A 20,528-nucleotide genomic window follows, 5' to 3' on the forward strand; every position below is an offset into this window, starting at 1 on the left:
CAGAAATTAAATAAAAAAGACAAGTTTTTTTAACTGGAAGTAAGGAGCGACATTAAAACTTAAAACGCACGGAAATTACTTCGTATATGAAAGAGGCTGCTACCTCATCAACGCCCCGCTCTTTACGCTAAAATTTTTTACTGTTTTAAAAAGAAGAATTGAGAGAAAGAGTCAAACTTTAGCGTAAAGAACGGGGCGTTGATGAGGTAGCAGCCTCTTTCATATACGAAGTAATTTCTGTGTGTTTTAAGTTTTAATGTCGCTCCTTACTTCCAGTTAAAAAAAACCTGTTTTTTTCTTATTTAATAATACAATAGGGAGAGGATACAACAAACATTGATGTTAACAATTTAATTAAAAAACAAGAACAAAAGGGAAAATAAAAAACAGCTGAAAGTGAAAAAATATCCAAATCAAATGACATAAATTTGACATTAAGACAGCAAAGAAAAATAAATTGCAAGACATTTGAGAAAAGGCGAAATTTTCTGTCCCAATAAGAGCGGTTTCTGCATTTAACAAAAAACTTAACTTTTTAGGCACTTTTAGCCTTCCATAGAGAAGAGGGAAAGAAAAAGAGAGAGGGTGGGAGGGGTGAAATATCCGGTGTAATAAAACATAAAAAGGAGTGTTGATTCCATTCATATATATATTAATAGGAAAACACATAAGTATTTCTCACTGACTTCTTAAAGGAGAAACTATCAAACAAAGAGAAACTTCAATAATACCCAAAAAATTAAATGTGTAATACAATGCCTGTTAATAGCGACACAGATGTTCATTTCCCCCTGTAACCTATAGAATCTGCACTCAAAGCTTTTTTTTAAAAAAAAACTTCATATCTTCATAGAAGAACAGAAATAATTATGCTTTCGTCATCACTAACAATAAAAAAGGAAAATAATTTGAGCTGACGTGACAAGAGAAATAATTCTAATACTTGACCAACCAGATGAAAAAAAAAACTAAGACTGACTAAAACATGATATTTACATCCTGAAGACGAGTTATTTGCATAAAATGTGGTTGTGTAAACATTTGATTTATTCTTTAAATGGGTACAAAGCCAAATTCAATTAACTCTCTAATCATATCTTAATGACCATTATAAAAGGGGCAGAAAGAATGGACATTAGAAAAATGGATTAATTATGCTTCTTCAAAATTTCAAATTAAATGAAAACTTATCTCAAACTTAGCGACATTGTTTCTCCTTTAAGAAGACGTATAACACTAGTCAGCAAAACTTTATATCTACGCGGAGATTTTACGGTTTTCGCATATTACCCGCAAATAAAACAGTACCAGAAACAACGTGACGAATAAAAAACATAAAAGGTCTATCTACAATAAACGGACTTTGAGGAACTCTTGGTAACATCATCTTTGTCATCATCACCATACCTAGAAAAGGAAATCATGTATTTATGTCTCTCAATTATTCTCCCCACACCCTCTTCTATTATCAAAATGAATGCTACAAAGCAACTTCAATTCGCAAAACATTTACAGGGATTTTTTCACAACAAACACTTCTTAATTTTTACCTTAATTTAGATAGTAAAGAACAAATTAAATACAGGAAGATTCCTTAGTTAAATTTCAAAAGTTTTAGTTTTCGGGGGTAATAGCTACGTCCGTGAAAAAAATGAAGATATTAGACTATTTTATGATTGCATATGGTAAAGAATGTGATTAAAGGCTCTTTTCCTAACATTTTAAGGTTTTTGCTTAAGGAAAAACAAAATATGTAACTTCCATCAAAATCTATGACAAAAATATTTATTAGCACAAAGTTTGAAAAGTTTGATTTTTACTGAAGCTAAAAAATATTCGTCTGCGTTCAACATGTCCGATTTTCGAGCTCATCTGGATTTTACTTTCAAAAAAAAAAAATTCTCCAAATTCTTCAGTAAATACATGGGTTTCAGCTCCAAAAAAGGTTGAAAAAATTAAATCACACAGATTTTCGAGCTCATCAGGATTTTACTTTCAAAAAAAAAAGATTTTCTCTAAATTCTTCAGTAAATACATGGGTTTCAGCTCCAAAAAAGATTGAAAAAATTAAATCGCATATACAATGTATGACTGGCAAATGGGCAGCACCAGATATTTTCCGGGTATTTAGGTATTGTCAGGTGCTTAAACATATACCCTGAACCCTCCCAATTTACAATAGTATGCCCCAGAACACCTTCTTAAGCAAGGCTTTATTTTTGGAATGATAAGCGACCTTGGTATCGACTTAGAGACATGCTTCAAAAATCTAAAACGTATCCAAATGAACTGACCGGAACACATCAGATGAAGCTGGTACTAATGATATGAGAGTCAAAAAGTCTGTTCGGAGAGCAACAATTTCCCCGCCCCGCCTTTTCTCCCCAAATGTATCCAAATAAAATTTTGACAGTCCAAAGGTCATATAACTATGCCTCAAGGGTTGACAATCACCCACCAACCCCCGGGGCAAGGGCTAAAAGTCATGAAAGTTGTCCATTGTTAATATATAAGGATTTACATAGGAAAAGAAGAAATGTTTGATATTGGGTCTTCGAAAAGGTTTAGGGTATTAAGGTATAACTTTGAGGAAATGCTGAGAGGTATACCTAACAGAATCAAGACACAATACTTGCTTACTGATTGTAAAAAGGGATCATCAGCAATATCTTAAGAACGATTATTACGGAACGTATACGACCTGAAAGTAAAGCCACGTGATAGAACATGTAATTAGTATGAAAGAATACAAAAAGCAAGGGTTTGCTAGACCCTATTTACCAGTAGCTAAAGTTTAAAGCCATAGGAAACAAAAGATCCGGGTTGAATATTTGCACACCCAAAAATTCAGTTTGCAAGGAGGGGAAGAGTAGGAGGCATATTATTGCTTACCTTTGTTTAGTTTTCTCTTCAACTCATAACAATTTCTTGAGCAACCAAAGTTATTATATTAATATAAACACCTGGCAGAAAAATTAGGTGGTGAGCGGGGGGAGAGAATTGCTCCCTGAGTTTGTAAAACAGCCTTTTTCGGTATTTTCATGTAAAAAAAAATGAAATCCCCCTCCTCATAGAACTTGAAAAGAATGCTCCACTTCCCTTCATTTTGTGGAATGACGCCCTTGACAATACGTATTTCAATGTAATGGTTACACGATTTTTCAACACTTTTATCTATAATCATCCAAGCGTAAAACTACCACAAATCACATTCAATGAATAAATGAAACCAAAAACGAAAAGATATTACAATAAATAACCAAATCAAACTCAAAACAAGCAGAAATACAAACAAGTAGGGCTGACAACCCTCATGTCTTCTCAAGAAAAGAAACAATTTATACTTTACTAAAGAAAAAAAAGGGGGATTGATAGTTTAACATACATATACCGATATTTGTTCCTTAGTGTTTTAATAATTTTCTATTTGTTCAAAGACACTAAAAAAGTGAAAACATTTAAAAGGTGTTTTCAATAAAGCACAAATTATGTTCTGGTCCTGAGAAGGCATGGGGGTGTCGTTTCGGTTTGACTCGGTTATTTATTGTACTAGCTGTTGGGGTGGCGCTTCGCGCCACCCCAACACCTAGTTGGTGGGGGCGATTCGCGCCCCCCCCGCGCACGTAAGTCGTTACGCGTCATATTAGTTATGCGCCATTGTAGTTGTGTCCCTGTGTCCCACCTGTGAATATAGATATATATATATATATATATATATATGTTTTTAACTACGTTTGCCCTTGAGCTTTGTTGGTGGTGATTGCTAATCGAACATTCCCAGTGTCCCGGTCGTCATTAATATCCCCCATGTGCCCCCGGCGTCCCCATTGTAGTTGTGTCCCTGTGTCCTGGTCGTCATTTATATTCCCTGTGTCCCGGTGTCCCAGTCTGTAATTTCTCTTTGAGTGTCCCGGTCGTCATTTATATTCCCTGTGTCCCGGTCGTCATTTGTGTCCCGGTCTGTAATTTCGTCAGTCGACAAACATGACGTCAGTCGACAAACAACTTCATGACGACATACAGCTCAATCCTTATTGTCGAGTGTATCGACGTCAATCCTTATTGTCGAGTGTTTCGACGTCAGTCGACACACAAACATGACGTCAGTCGACAGACAGACACACACACAAACAACTTATTTTTATATATATATAGATTGCTGGTCGTTTTGGGCTTCATTTATTTATTAATGGTGATTTGTGGTAGTTTTACGTTTGGAAGATTATTTGTTTTACGTTTGGATTCCTTTTTTGTTGATATACTTTTTTTCAAGGGAAAAGAAAATAAAATTTCATATCTTTTCGGTTTTTTATGGCACTTGGTATTAACCAAGTGACATATAGCTATCACAAATTCTGTCGGTCGGTCTGTCTGTCCCGGTTTTGCTAGTTTAGGCACTTCCAGATAAGCTAGGACGATGAAATTTGGCAGGCTTATCAGGGACCGGACCAGATTAAATTAGAAATAGTCGTTTCCCCGACCTGACCATCTGGGGGGGGGCCGGTTAATTCGGAAAAAAATAGAAAAATAAAGTATTTTTAACTTACGAACGGGTGATCGGACCTTAATGAAATGTGATGTTTGGAAGGATATCGTGTCTCAGAGCTCTTATTTTAAATCCCGACCAGATCCGGTGACATTGGGGGGAACCTAAAATCTTGGAAAACGCTTTGAGTGGAGGGATCGGGATGAAACTTGGTGGGAAAAATATGCAGAAGTCCTGGATACGTGATTGACATAACCTGAACGGATCTGCTCTGTTTGGGGGAGTTGAGGGAGAGGGTTGATTCTGAAAAATTAGAAAAAATTAGGTATTTTTAACTTACGAAGGAGTGATCGGATCTTAATGAAATTTGATGTTTGGAAGGATCTCGTGTCTCATAGCCCTTATTTTAAATCCCGACCTGATCCGGTGACATTGGGGGAGTTGGGGGGACCTAAAATCTTGGAAAACGCTTAGAGTGGAGGGATCGCGATGAAACTTGGTGGGAAAAATAAGCACAAGTCCTAAATACGTGATTGATATAACCGAAGCGGTTCCGCTCTCTTTGGGGGAGTTGGGGGGGGGGGGGGTAATTCTGAAAAATTAGAAAAAATGAGGTATTTTTAACTTACGAAGGAGTGATCGGATCTTAAAGAAATTTCATATTTAGAAGGACCTCGTAACTCAAATCTCTTATTTTAAATCCCGACCGGATCCAGTGTCATTGGGGGGGGGGGGAAATCTTAGAAAACGCTTAAAGCGGAGAGATCAGGATGGAACTTGGTGGGAAGAATAAGCACAAGTCCAAGATACGTGACTGACATAACCGGACTGGATCCGCTCTCTTTGGTGGAGTTGGGGGGGGGGAGAGTAATAAGGGAAAATTAGAAAAAATGAGGTACTTGTAGTTTACGAACGGGTGATATCTTAATGAAATTTGATATTTAGAAGGATCTTGTGCTTTAGAGCTCTTACTTTAAATCTTGACCAGATCCGACGAAATCGGGGGAAGTTGAAGGGGGAACCAGAATTCTTGGAAAACGTGAAAATTGAGGTATCTTTATCTTACGAATGGGAGATCGGATCTTAATGAAACTTGATATATAGAAGGATCTTATGTCTCAGATGCTCCATTTTCAATTCGAATCCGATCCAGGGACATAGGGGATTGGAGGAGGGAAACAGAAATATTGGAAACCGGAAATCTTGGAAAACACTTAGAGTGGAGAGATCGAGACGAAACTTGATGGGAAGAATAAGCACAAGTTATAGATACGTGATTGACATAATTGGAACGGATCCGTCTTCTTTGGGGGAGCCAGGGGATGTTAATTTGAAAAAATTGAGGTATTTTTAGCTTAACAAAGGGTGACAGAATCATAATGAAATTTGATATTTAGAAGGAACTCATGTCTCAGAGCTCTTATTTGAAATCTCGATCAGATCTGTTTACACTGAAGGGAGTTGGAGGGGGAAACCGGAAATCTTGGAAACGCTTAGAGTGGGGAAAATAGAATGAAACTTGGTGGGTAGAATAAGCAAATGTCGTAGATACATGATTGATGTAACCATACTGGATCCGCTCTCTTTGGGGGAGTTAGGGGGTGGGGTTCAGATCTTTGGCGAGTTTGGTGCTTCTGGACGTGCTAGGACAATGAAAATTGGTAGGTGTGTCCGGGAGCTGCACAAATTGACTTGATAAAGTCGTTTTCCCCGATTTGACCATCTGGGGGGGGGGAGCTGAAAGGAGCTGAAAAATGAGGTATTTATAACTTACGAGCGGGTGATCGGATCTTAATGAATTTTTATATTTAGAAGGACCTCGTGACGAGCTTTTATTTTAAATTCCAACCGTTACCCACCCTCTGATTTTGCTATGTTATATGATTTGCTGATTGTTATAATTTTGCTAGAGCTCTTTCCATATGAGCTCTCGGCTCTTCCGGCCTCGCCACAAGTGCCATATGAGCTCTTAGCTCTTGTTTTCTATAAGAATCCACAGTTTGGCTTGTTACTTGTATGTTGGAGAATTTTTTTTTTTTTTGAAAATGGTTCTGAAAATCAGGACACAAATAGTATAGTTTAATTTAGTTTTAAACATCCTCAAGTTAGCTTAAAAAAATCAATACAATTCCCAAAAATTCTATGTATGCTCTTCAACGACCTAGATTACATTTAAAGTCTTTTGGTTTAGTTAAACTGTAAGAGAAGAAGTAGTAATAGTGGTAGCTCTGAAAATTTCAACTTAATACCTTCAGTCATTCTTGGGATATAGCTGATACGTCCTATGGGCAGCTAGCATACACACATCGCCTCAGTTTTAAAGCATAAGCAAATTGCATAACTTTGGGGAGTTGACATATATCCAACATCTCTAGAGACACAGTTGCTGGATCGTTCAGCCATGCTGAATCAAATGGCTATCTAAAAATTTTTGATTGGATGTGTTTGGAGAATTAATGGGCTTGGGAGGAGGGCTACTTGCCCTCCAATTACTTTTGAATCTTAAAAATGGAACTAGAACTTTTAATTTCCAATCAAAAGGTTTTGATTTATTGATAATATGATATATTGATATGCTTGAAAATACTTTGCACGAGGAAGATGGGATATAAAAGACAGAATTAAACACAAACTTTGAAAGCGAAGCAGCAGCACTTAAACCACTCACTAAATTTAAAATGATTTTCACAAAACTAAAAACTACATAGAAACCACAGATTTTGCAGAATTGGCATTTTACACAGCATTTCAACATCTATACTATTGAATCAAAATGGAGATGATCGGTAAGAACAAACTTTCAAAACTAAAATCTTTTGATCTTATGCCGTATTTAAGAAGAAAAGTATACAGGACACACTGCAGGAGTGGTGCCTTCCGTTATTGTCAGTACGCAACAATAAAGTACAATATCTCCAAAAAACATAGTAAATGGAACTGATTATTATAGAGTATAGCCAACTTATAAAAGCGGGAATTAGCGCTAGTTTCAACGAAAAAAAAAAATCCCCAACACCATTTAGTATCTGCTGTTTCTTGGCCTTTTTTAGTATAAAAATTAGATTTGCTAGTGTGATTGGAAAAACTATTACAGTAATACGTGTCTGATCTCAGTTTCAAAAAAAAGAGTTTTTGAGAGAGAAAAAAATACTAAGATACGCCAAACATTAGATGGCGTTGATGACTTTTTTCGACAATAGTGCCAGTTTCCATTCTTATAATTCATCTCTACTTTCTGCAGCTTCTTTCACATACCATTTTAGATTTTAATTTAACTAAATAATTTACTTTATGCAACAAATATTTTTTTTTAATCCCAATACATTCTACTTCAAGCAAAAACTACAAAGCAATCCATAACCTATTTTAAACCTGAAATACCATTAGAGTTCCACATAAATTAGATTTGCGGTCGATTAAAACTGCCAGTAAATAATATCGCATCACTTTGAACATCCCGAATATAATAAAAAAATGGTCTGTCAGCAATGAAGGGTGACACCTCCACCAAAATAGTAGCTGATTTTTTCTCGATTTTTATCCCTGTAAAAAGTAGCAGATAATAGTAAGGATAAAACCAGAGTATTGCGGAATTGACCTATGTACGCTCGATCTTCTGTAAGCTTTCAACTTGCAGTCTAAAAAACACCTTGTGAAATGTTGCACACAACACATATATTATGAGAACATAAATGTCATCCACCAACAAATATTTTTGGCAGTGTACATTCTGTCTATGAGCAAGTGCTGTCCTCCCACCTGCTCTTTACTCAAAAGTTCGATTAGTTTTTTTTTCCAATCTTGAAGAACGATTGCTGAAACACAAGAGACGTTGAACTGGAATGAATATTATTTTAAAACTACTATGAAACTTTAGCATAAAGAGCCGGAAGCTGAGCAAGGGCAGTCTTTATATATATATATATATATATATATATATATATATATATATATATATATATATATATATATATATATATATATATATATATATATATATAATATATATATATATATATATATATATATATATATATATATATATGAGGAATGAGAACGCAATCCAAGTTATGTCCGAAGAATATGTTTTCAAAGTTATTATTTCCTCACCTTTTTTTTGTGAATTGTTGTGGTAAGTGAATGAACCCTTGAACAAAAATTTATGGTCCAAAAGGGTGTTCTTAAAAATCTATATATCATCCACTGAAAGTCAGAAACTGACTTTTTCTTTCTCGATCCCCTTAATGTGAGAGGAATACAGCTTAGTTATTTCAACCAAGTTTTTATAACATAATAAAGAATGCCTCGATAGTGATCTAGCTCAGCTGAGGAACAACACGCAAATTATCATCTTATAGACTCCACATATTTCAAAGCGACAACGCGATGAAGCCATCAAGGCTTGTAGTAAAAGGGGTATAAACACAGTAAATCATTATTGCAGACTCTGATTCGTACAAACTTCGGCACTGGCTCTCATTCTTGAAATCTCATGACAACTGACTCAAGCTCTTTCAAATTTTGACAATTTGACGACGACACCATCTCCTAGAATTAGGTACCAAACTCGGACTCCTCCATTTTCATCTACAGTATTGAGTACACATTGAGATCTACAGTATTGATGTAGAGTGGCATTTCAATTAATCACTAATTTTTATTTTCACTACGAACCTTATTTCGTAGACTTCTTAACTCTAAGAAATGGCTCTTAACTTCGATCCCAGCCCATAAACATCTAAAAACTCCAACTTCCAGCCGTTAAGCAGTGAATTAATTTCTACACAAACTTAACTACGACCTTGGTCATAAACGGGAGTTTTCTCTTGAGTAGAGTGGATGGCACGCTGGAATTTCAATTCTGTGTTCCTCGGGACAGTGATAAAAGTCCTGGTGCCGCCGATCCTTTGGCATGGAATGGGGGTCAGTGCTGTTACTTTCCATGATCAGCCTCCTTGAGTCTGGGGAGCTTACGGTTCAACAATTCCACCGCGACATCCTAACTTCAGATGCCAGGTGAGGTCGAAAGAACATTGGTACAACTATAATCTGTCTCTTGAGTACGATCATTTTTGGGACGCCATGCTATAACAGTGAAGTGCAAAAAAACTCAGCCTTTAGGAGATATGAGGGGGGGGGCGCAGTTCTATCTAATGAAGTTTGTATTATTTTTAAGGTTGAGTTAAATTATTTATTTCGATTTTCGATTACTTTTAGACTTCATTTGTGGTAGTATGTGTTATTCTTAGATTAGACTTGAATATTATATTGAATACAACGAATATAAATGCAAATTGGGAGAATGAGATTAAGATAGTACTAGAGAATCAAATGATTCAAAAATGGAGTGAGGAGATAAAAAAAATCAGAAACATTAAAGTTTTATAAGGATGTTAAGGTGGTTTATGGGCAGGAGTTCTACTTTAAGCTGAATTTACCAGCTAGATATTTGACGTTGTGGATGCAGCTCAGGGCTAACTGCCTGCCGACTAGTGCAAGATTTATAAAATATTCTAAAGAAAGATGTTCCAATGAAGACAGATACACTTGCCCGCTTTGCAGAGTTAAAGAGGATTATTTAGTGCATTGCTTAAGCCGATGCCAGGGGCTCTCTACGACAAGGGAATGGATATTCGGAAATAATAAGTTGATAATTCCAGATCTCTTAAATAGTACGTCGCTTCAGTTTATTTGTAGAGTAGCAAGGTATCTGGAAATTTTGTTAAATAAAAAAAATATAATAATAATAATAAATAAATAATAAAATAATCTCAGTATAAGGTAAATGTAATGTTTTATTTAAGTCTTTTCCGAGTGTTAAGCGTTCTTTTCAATGACTTTTTTTTCAAGTATTAAGTACTAATAATAGGTTAATGCAGTGTTTCATTTAAGCGTTTCATGATGATTACTGATCAAAGTTTATGTTACTAGTGTCTTTCGTTTATACTATTGTACTGTGTTCATGGCTGTATATTTGGCTTAAAAATACATTTATCTATCTATCTATCCAGTTTAACCTATGTTTGGTTCAGGTTACATTTATTCATTCATAAACACTTCTTCAACTTGATTTTTTAGGTGGTTCAGGCTCTGATTTTGATCTCTATTTTTCTTTAAATAGTATCTGTAGAAATTATTGTTTAAATTAACTGTTTTAAAAATACCTTTCACGCCTGGATTTTATATTTTTTGGGGGGGATAAACATAGGCAATATTTGATTGGAAAATCTAATTCTTCAGACAATAAAAAATGGGGGCAGCAGAAATAAAGACAGAGCTTTATATGACCATTTCCTTACCATTTTTTATGGTAAGAGGGACCATTGGTATGGTAAGAGGAACCATAAGGTAAGAGAACTTACCATTTCTAACATCCCTCAAAAGGAAAGGAAAGGGTACAAAAAAAAAACGGAAAAAGAAGGAAAAATTTCTTAAAAGATTTTTCCTTTCTTGTTCGAGCTTGTTGATAAAAAAACGGAATTCTGCACTGTGAACTTAGATAATCTCAGTTAATCACAAAGGATACAGCGAGATTAATTGCGTTTCAATGGATACAAAGTGTTTAAATTGGATTGATTGACGGAGCAATAGTAATGATAAAGATATTAATGATAAATGATAAAGAATAATGATAAAGTAGTAATGGTGAGTACTGATAGTTCAAGATTGAGACTTTGGAATTAGGAATCGTGAGCAGAGGATTGACAACCATTGTTGACTGTGTAATCATAGCACGAATCATTCTAGGCCTTGGAATAAGCAGCAAAAAAAAAACAAAAAAAAAAACACGAACGAGAAGGAGAGGATACTTCACCTCAATAATTTCAGCAAGTAGGTAAAAATCAAGTCCGTCACATTGCATCAGGGTACACCGCAACGATCACGATTTTAGACGATAAAAATTCTTTAAAATCAATTACCATAACCCACATTACCATAAACTGATTATATCCTCAAACATCTTTGCAGGTTCCATTGGGCAGATACTTTTGCACTACCCCTTGATCATCTTAATACATTAGAGATTTTTTTAAATAATCTTAATTACTATTCCCTCCTCTACTCACCATCCCCGGATAATACCCATGTGCAGGCTTTAGCTTAAGGTATAAACTGGTAAAATAGAATTATAATAATACAGATTAAGGCTTTTGTTACATTAATAGATGAAATACGTTTCGGACATGAAAAATTAAAAATGATAATGAATATATACTATATATTTTTTTATAACATACAATAATTCAATTCTATGATCTGACATGATTTTAACAGCGATTTAAAAGTCTGTCGTATCACTCACACAGACTTACAGGTACACAGTTATAGTTAATTGGACAGTAATGGTAATTGGTTGGAAAACTTTCTTTCCAAAGTTAGGAACTTTAGGCAAGATATTGTCGATCCAGTTGAGATCTTTTTCAGGGATAATAGTAATACATCTTGAAAGTGCTAGATTGTAAAAAGACTCCATAATGTATTGGTTTTACCAACAAATAAACTCCCATTATTTATCTTCTTTGAAGGAGGTGAATCAAAATTATAGACGACCTACAATCTAGTTACTACTACCAGCAAATCATTACAGGACAAGGGGGCCTGATGCAAACACAATTGTAGTCTCCTCCTCCAGCCCATTCTTTTCAAAGGTTCACTTCTTTTAATGAAAACACAACTTTCTTTAAATCTTTTCAACTTCTTCCCATCTCATTCAAGGACGACCTGCTTTCAATTCGGCCAAACAGATTGATGACCAAAAGCATGATTTAGGGTAACCATTTACCTTTCCTTCATAAAATGTGATCTAAAACTCTTAGCTATTCCTCCCTTATAGCCATAGACCGTGGGACCAAACCATATTTTTCACAAATTTTTCAAAAAATGAAAATAAATAAAATTCCCATAAAGCGTTTTAGATCACAAAAGGACAGGATAAAGGAAAGGACAGGATAAAAGGAAATTCAAACAAGTACAACTATTTTAAAACAATACAAGCAACTGGCCTTGGTGAACTAAACATCGATTCAGGTGGTGAGTCTATCCATAATATCCTAATAGCCCTAAGAGGCCTTCAAGAAAAACATTTGGAGCAAAACATAAGAGCCCTTCAAGGAAAACATATTACTCAAGCTTTCATAGCACCGACATTTCTGAGTCATACCTGACCACTCTCTTACCATGGCTTCTGGCATCTTAATTTCACATGTAATATTCATCTTTTTCTTTTCAGAATTTAGTTAAGCCACTAAAAACCTTCCGAACCCAAAAGAGACATCACACATTTTTAAAATCTTAGGATCAAGTTTCAGAGGACACATAATCCCAAGTCTCTCTCAACCAGCATAAACGGCTGATGTTATAATTTCTGTATCGATTTAACGGAAGTTTCAGGAAGCCTTCTCATTCACCAAAGTCCTTAAACAGAAATACAGTATAAACAATAAGAGACCTTAATAAAAGATTTTAATACGTTTTGTGAGAAGATCTTTGTAAAATACAAGTATATATATATATATATATATATATATATATATATATATATATATCTATATATATAAAAATAAGTTGTCTGTCTGTGGATGTGTGGATGGATGTGTGGATGGATGTGTCAGGTGACGTCACCTGAAAAAACTGGATTAGGTGACGTCAAAACTGAAAAAACTAAAAAAAGGCAAAAACTACAAAAAAAACTAAAAACTAATAAAAAAAATAAAAAAGCTAAAAAACTAAAAAAACTATAAAGGTAAAAACCAATAAAAAACTAAAAAAAAAACTGAAAAAACTAAAAAAAGGCAAAAACTACAAAAAAAAACTAAAAACTAATAAAAAAAGTAAAAAAGCTAAAAAACTAAAAAAACTAAAAAAACTAAAAAAAGGTAAAAAACTAAAAAAAATAAAAAAAAACTAAAAAAAAGGAAAAAACTGAAAAATAAGCTAAAATAAAGGTAAAAACCAATAAAAAACTAAAAAAAAAAGGAAAAAACTAATAAATGACGACACTCAAAGAGAAAGCGACCAGGACAAAAAACTAAAAAAAAAGGCAAAAACTACAAAAAAACTAAAAACTAATAAAAAAAATTAAAAGCTAAAAAACTAAAAAAACTAAAAAAAGGTAAAAAACTAAAAAAACTAAAAACTAAAAAAAAACTAAAAAAGGTAAAAACTAAAAGAACTAAAAAAGAAAAAAATAAATGACGACACTCAAAGAGAAAGCGACCAGGACAAAAGGAATGTTCGATTAGCAATCAACAAAGCACCGGGACACAGGGAGTATAAATGACGACCAGGACACAAGTAAAAAAAAAAATTAACAAAACTAAAAAGAAGGTAAAAACTACAAAAAAACTAAAAAGAAAAAAAAACTAAAAACTAATAAAAAAACTAAAAAATCTAAAAATCTAAATAAACTAAAAAAGAAAAAAAAAGGAAAAAAATAAAGGAGAAAAACAAAACTAAAAAACGAATGTATATACAGACCGGTACACCGGGATACAAATGACGACCGGGACACAGGGAATATAAATAACGACCGGGACACAGGGACACAACTACAACGGGGACACCGGGGGAAACAGGGGGATAACCTGACAATCTATTTATATGCAAAGACAATGGGACAGCAAAGAATGTTGTATATTCGCAAGTTTTACGTAGTTAAAACCATATATATATATATATATCTATATTCACAGGTGGGACATAGGGACACAACTACAATGGCGCGTAACTATTATGGCGCGTAACGACTTACGCGCGCGGGGGGGCTTGGGGGGGCGCGAAGCGCCCCCACCAACTAGGTGTTGGGGTGGCGCGAAGCGCCACCCCAACAGCTAGTATATATATATATATATATATATATATATATATTAAAATAAAAGTAAAATGCAAGAGTTCCATCCACCTTTTCTGCACGTTCTATCACAGCAAAGGCAAAGCTACATACCAAGATATATCTCCCTTGAATGCTGTGATACGGTAAGGTTTTTATAACTTTAACAGATTTAAATTCATGAAACTTTGAAAATCAAACAAAAAATAAACAAAAGATGGTTCCAAAATACTAATTTACAGCTTCACTAGCATAAGAATAAGTTTTATCAGCTTTTATTTGCCTCCCACCCCCCAATGAGACCTTCAGCCTATGCTAAAATAGCCTAAATTCACATCCCCTCACTCACTACGGTTGGCAGTCCGCGCCTTCGGTCCTCACAAGCTCTCCATCGTGACGTCATATTCGTATTTTTTTTTTAGATTTCTATATAGCCTCTGTCTCTGTTCATGGTTCTAAGGCTATTCTGTATCAATTTCAAAAGTCTCTACTTTGATTAGTTCGGCTTATTTTTCAATGCAGAGGAAAAACTGCACAGACACACATGCACTTGATTTTTTTTTTTTCCACGTACAATATCTATGACAGCAATCAATACAGATTTACATATCTCCCCTTCTTTTAACAGCCGAAAATCAAAACACTTTAACTCTACAACCATGCTTTCAAGATGTAATAACAAAAACGTTGAAAGTTTCAAACTACTTCTTATTTAGGTGCAACAAAATATTTCAACAGGTTGGTCTATTAAACATAGTGTAAACCAATTATATGTCTTTCAATCTCAACTTTTCTTCTGAATAAAGAGACTGTACGACGAGAGTGCTGGATCTTCGAATAGACAACTAAACTTAGCCTATTTTAACCTTAGACAGCAACTTTCAACCTAAAAGTTTCTTTTCATATATAAATCCATCAGCTATGTGATTAAAAAGTAAACATTCTACGAAAAAGAATAAAATAAGTAAATAAAAAATTAAAAAATAGCCGACAATCTAAAAATTTTAACCAGTTTTCAGAATTTTGGACCAGCGCATAGGGCTTAAATGGTGTTGTCATGGACGAAGCATGTTCTGATATAGATATTTTCTCTGCATATATCATAAAGCCTGCATTCATACAATAATTACCACAACCAAAGAAATAAAGTAACAACCAAATATGCACATTTAAAAAGCCATTACACCAACCTATAGCTCTTGATGCTCAATTTTCAACGTCTCTTCCACGGGAAGTTTGAGCGAACCAACAAAAAGCAAAGTCCCAGTACTTTCCTCTCTTATTGCAAACAAGAAAGGACGATCACATGTAAATTCGATCTCTTCATCAATGTCAAGGGAACGTCGACACCTAATAAAACCAGCTAAAACACAACAAAAGCATAACTATCACAAGTGAATTTAAGCGTAACTATCAAGTGAGTATGATATATGGTAAAAGGCAGATTAGGACCCTACAAAGTTCAACACCATCAACCCTGCTACATCTCCCTCCCAGGCCAAGAGAAACATGAAAATTCCAACTCATTACTGCTTGAGCCTCGATCCCCATCCCGTTTTGAAAATGAATCAGATGTTTGCAGGCCTGGTTCAAACCTATAAACTACTAGGTTGACAGTCATACACCAAAGCGAGCTTTCTCACTGATTTCATTATTGCTCCAAAAACAATACACAAGCATTACTTACAATTATTTTACATCACCTACTTTGAAGTGAAAGTAGCAAATCAATTCACGGTCCTATCAATTACCTAAGGATTTATCGGATATACCACAAATCTGGGAAAATCGATATATGCCATCAGAACAAGCAGAGGAGGGTGGGATACGTCAGCCCCCAGGAAACATTGCTTGTATAAACAAAAATTTTTTACGTATTATCAACATAAATAGTAGAATCCCTTAAAGAACATAGAAAGTGCAGTTGTGGCCAGCCCCCAGTGTAGCTGGCCACAACCAATCAAAGCAGTAACTTTTGGATTTTGAGTAAATTGCTCTGAAAAAACATCAGACAGAAAAGTAAAAATTTAGTAGTTTCACAGATATTATACCCCTCCACTTTCTGATTTAAAATACAAGGATTGTATCTCCTCTGGGGCCTTCAAATTGATCTTGGATGGACGGGTATCCCATATGCAATGGTTTCACTTTAAATCAAGTTCTTTAATACTATTAACCACTAAATCTTAAAAACCACCCATTTAAATTCTCAAAACCGATAGCATCTAGAAGGTTGTATCCTCGAATATATACGGCTATGGGGCATGTATGTTCTGGTTTTGAAAGGCTGATATCTTAAAAGATGAAAAAGAATAATAGAATGTAAGGAAAATTTTATGAGGAAACGAATTGGTCAGAAGTAAGTTAAAAAAAGAGCAAAAACACAAATGCCAAAAATATAAAATCCAATCAGAAGTACAAACTTCGCTCGTTTTTGGTTCCAAAAAACTCAATATCACCGCGAACCAAGTCAAAATAGCTTTTGAGTATATGACCTCAGACTCATACTGAATCGTTTACTTTCAGCTATTATTTTTTTTTATTAATTTACAATGATATGCATCACATTTTCCCTGTTGACTTTTAAAAATTATAAACTTAATCACAGCCAAAAGGGCTAGGGTAGCTAGATCTCCAGTGCCATTGCCCTGTGACGTGCAACTATGATTCATGGGTAACAGTTACGTAGCAACAGATACAACTATATCTTAAGAGAAATAAATGTGTGTGTACCCTTGTGACGTTTGCAGATGCATTATTATCATTATAAGTGCTTATTTATAAGGTCAACGTGTCATTAGAGTACTTTTCAAATAAGTTTTGGATGTACGAAGTAATCGCCGGAACCTGTCCTTGCATTGTTTTAGTTTATACCTTTGTTAAAATATGTACTATTTACTGCGGTTAATAAACATCTGTTTATCATTGTGTTAACTTTAATATTTCAGTGTACGGTTCGCTTTCGAATATAGAAGAGTGCACGTTGTATTGCTTGCATTTATGGCATAAAACGTCTAAAATAAAATAGATATTATAATCGAAAATTTTACACAAAAAAATCGGAACTTCGGTTTCTAAATCAGGATTCCTTTTATTATTTCCCAAAAGTTTATCTGCGATATAAAAATTTTACTTAGGTTGTTAAAAAGAAAATCTGCAGTCCTGTCACTATTCGAAGTTATTTAGTTTTATAGAATTAACCTTCGAAGCTACGGAATTTTCCGTAGACAAAACATATTAAATTCACAGAATCAAAATTTAAAAATAGAAAGTCACAGAAGGAACTGTGTCCCAGGAAACCAATGCAAGCTCTTAAAACTTCTTAATAGATCAAGATCTATGTTTTGGTGTTGGAAAAAAAGCTTCTGCTTTTTCTAGAAAAAAAGTTATTTCTGGGATATCAAAGATATAGATGCGCATTGACAACTTTAGAATTATTTCTTAGGGTACATTTCATTTTTGGATATAGATGAGTGCGCGTTTTCCTGCTTGTTTTTCATGGAATTAAATGTCTAAAATATAATAATCATAAACATAAAAATATATATATAAAAAAAAAAAAAAACTGAGTTCCTAAGCTTCAAAATTAGGATTTCCAGTATTATCGGAAAAAAATTACGAGAGATATAGGATGAGTGTTAAAGTTATTTAATTTACAAAAAGTTTAGATTCGAAGCTAGGACATTTTACTTGAAAACATGTTGGAAATTCGCAACATCAAAGTTTTGGAACTTAATTTTTGTAAAAACAACATCAGTGCCTATCCACGTTGGGGAAAAACTCTACCTTGTCTAGAAAAAGTTACCTCTAGGATATTAAAAAAAAACTTGATGTGTCAAGAAAACTTTAGAAATTATTTCTATGTAAACGAACAAATTTCTTAAATAAGGAAGTCTACGTGATATTGCATGTTATTCATAGCATTATCCGATGAAAAATGCAAGAGCTATCAAATCAAAAGTTTCAGATAACAGCCCAAAAAATCAGAATTCGGTATTCAAGATCGACTTTTACACACTTATTCTCAAGAAATCAAGAAGAGATAAGAATCTTCTTTTCCGCTTCTCCGAGAGATAATTTTATGTTTTGGAGAATCACGGCGCACGAATGTTTTAAAAAAGTTTACTTTCCCACCCAGGATAGTTTCGTTTGGATACCATGTTCAGGAAAATAAGATATTGTCGGGGAAACTACTAGAAACTCTAAAAACTTTCACTTCACTTATTCTGTCCCATTTCACAATTCCCATATCCAGAAATTTATTTGATTTTACTTCTCCTACCCCTTAGAAGCTCCAGGTCGCTGATCACACGAAAGAAAAACAAAGCATTACCAGATGTTACCAGGGTAACAAAACAAGTATTGCATCTCGGCTAATATATACTAGAACTTAATTGATGAATGCTTTGAATACCCGCAAGTTTTAACCATGCACATCTGCAGAGGGAGGGATTTCAGGGCCATGTCTTCTCTCAAACAAATTTCTTACGGTTTACTCCAAAATTTCCTGTAATGCACTTTTATACAACTTAGCTTTTTGGGATTTTTCCCGTATTCACCCCCACCCATCCCCCCTCCCCCCAAAAAATAAACAGTCAGCTTAATTGGCTGGGTTTCAAACACGCAAGGCATCAATACTGTAACAATGACAAAAAAAAGAAACATTGTTTACTTTAATTAAGAACTAAATGGCCCACTATTCCAATGACTAAATTTCAGAGAAATTTAATTATTTAATTCATACATCCCTTAAAGACCCCTCTAAAACTAACCGGTAATCTAAAACGTGCACCTGTAAACTTAAAAACCCTGTGAAATCGATTCCTTTGTACGCGCCTGCTTACATGTACCCCGATAATAAGAAATTAGTTACCTGTGGCTGCTGCAGCTTCAGTTCCTTCTTCATTGACGTCAATAAAGGCTTTGTGAAACACAGCCGAAGCAAATAGATCATTCTTTTCTGATATACCAGCCAGGTTTGCTTTGCTCTCATCAAATAAGTCAGACATACCCATCTATAATTGAACAGTAATTTTGATTTTCCTCCATCAACATCTTTTTTTCTTTTTTTACATTACTAAATAAACTATAACTAGCATGTGACAGTAAATGCTACTGCCGAGGCATTAATTGCTTAAAGTCAATTTTAAGGAAGGCATATTCTGTTTAAAATTTGAAATAAATCAGTACATACAATATATTTTTTGTGTTATTTTACATTGCCACTGCGGTTTTAGAACTTATTTGACCAGTAGACGGTAGACAGTACCAGAAGACAGCAAGCTCCTGTCTCCATTGGTAGAATATAAGCACTGGAGCTAAAGTAAAGGCCTATTTTACAGTGCAACCTCAATGGATCTTTTTTGATAACCATTAGTACTTTGTTATACAAGCATTAGCTAACGCATACAACAAATACAACACCACATGCATAAAACCAGTGTAGTCCGGTTGTTGAATGAGTGTGTCACAATCACTCAGCACTTAGTGAGCGATTACACTTCCTTTGTTGAGTGCATGTGACAATGTCTGTAAGAAACACCTTAGTTGATCTAGGACTGAATTTTGGATTGTGTCTGTAATTTTTTAGATGAATGTTTAGTGCAGGTGATAGAAACCAGAATTTTTTAAAGATTTAGTATCAAAATCGAATATTGCTTATTCAGTGTTTCGAAGCACATGAGGCTTGAATAGTGTTTTTAAGTGTCAGGGTTTTGGCCATACGGCATGGAAATGTGCAAACGAATCCAAGTGCAGGCGACGTGACGAAAATGGCCACATTAACTCTTGCGAGAACCCGTGTACTGTAACTAACGTGAAATGCGCAAACTGTTCTAGAAATCACGGCAATAGGACATTCTGTTTGCATTGATATTAAGAGGCATTAAGCTTGTAGTGATGACCCGTCTCCCCGGTCATACCCCTAAGCTTCCAATCGTAGAGGAAAATTACGCAACATCAATAATGCCAGACAAATAATTCAGATAACGCTACTGGCTTGAGCTATCAGGCCTTGCAAAAATAGCGCACGATCGACCGTCGGCCGGTCCCACAATTATCGTTTCTGTCCACATAAAATTTCAGCTCAAACTAGTTCATGCTAATGATTTTATCTTTCAATGTATCTGCTGTCCATCTGGCTTTATTTCAATGATCCCAAGTGGGATAGGTGCTGCAAAAATTTAATTTGTCTTGGTAAATATTTCTAACATT

At 34.7% G+C, this 20,528-nt stretch overlaps 1 protein-coding gene across 6 annotated transcripts in view; it reads right to left on the reverse strand.

Annotated features, from left to right (window-relative positions):
- Positions 1-336: 336 nt before the first annotated feature.
- LOC136026368 (leukocyte elastase inhibitor A-like) overlaps positions 337-20,528 on the reverse strand; it is a 58,215-nt gene continuing 38,023 nt past the window's right edge. For 2 of the 6 annotated variants that reach the window (XM_065702907.1, XM_065702903.1), the window contains exons 7-9: positions 19,189-19,330; positions 15,506-15,678; positions 337-1,407 (exon numbers count right to left, since the gene is read on the reverse strand). In XM_065702907.1, coding sequence (XP_065558979.1) covers positions 15,506-15,678; positions 19,189-19,330 — 315 coding nt within the window. In that variant the 3' untranslated portion in view covers positions 337-1,407. Of the gene's footprint in view, positions 1,408-7,867; positions 8,030-15,505; positions 15,679-19,188; positions 19,331-20,528 lie in introns of those variants that run through there. The other 4 variants (XM_065702908.1, XM_065702906.1, XM_065702905.1 and 1 more) reach the window with 3 other exon arrangements.

The sequence above is a fragment of the Artemia franciscana genome, chromosome 4 (assembly GCF_032884065.1).
Source record: "Artemia franciscana chromosome 4, ASM3288406v1, whole genome shotgun sequence".
Lineage (NCBI taxonomy): Eukaryota > Metazoa > Arthropoda > Branchiopoda > Anostraca > Artemiidae > Artemia > Artemia franciscana.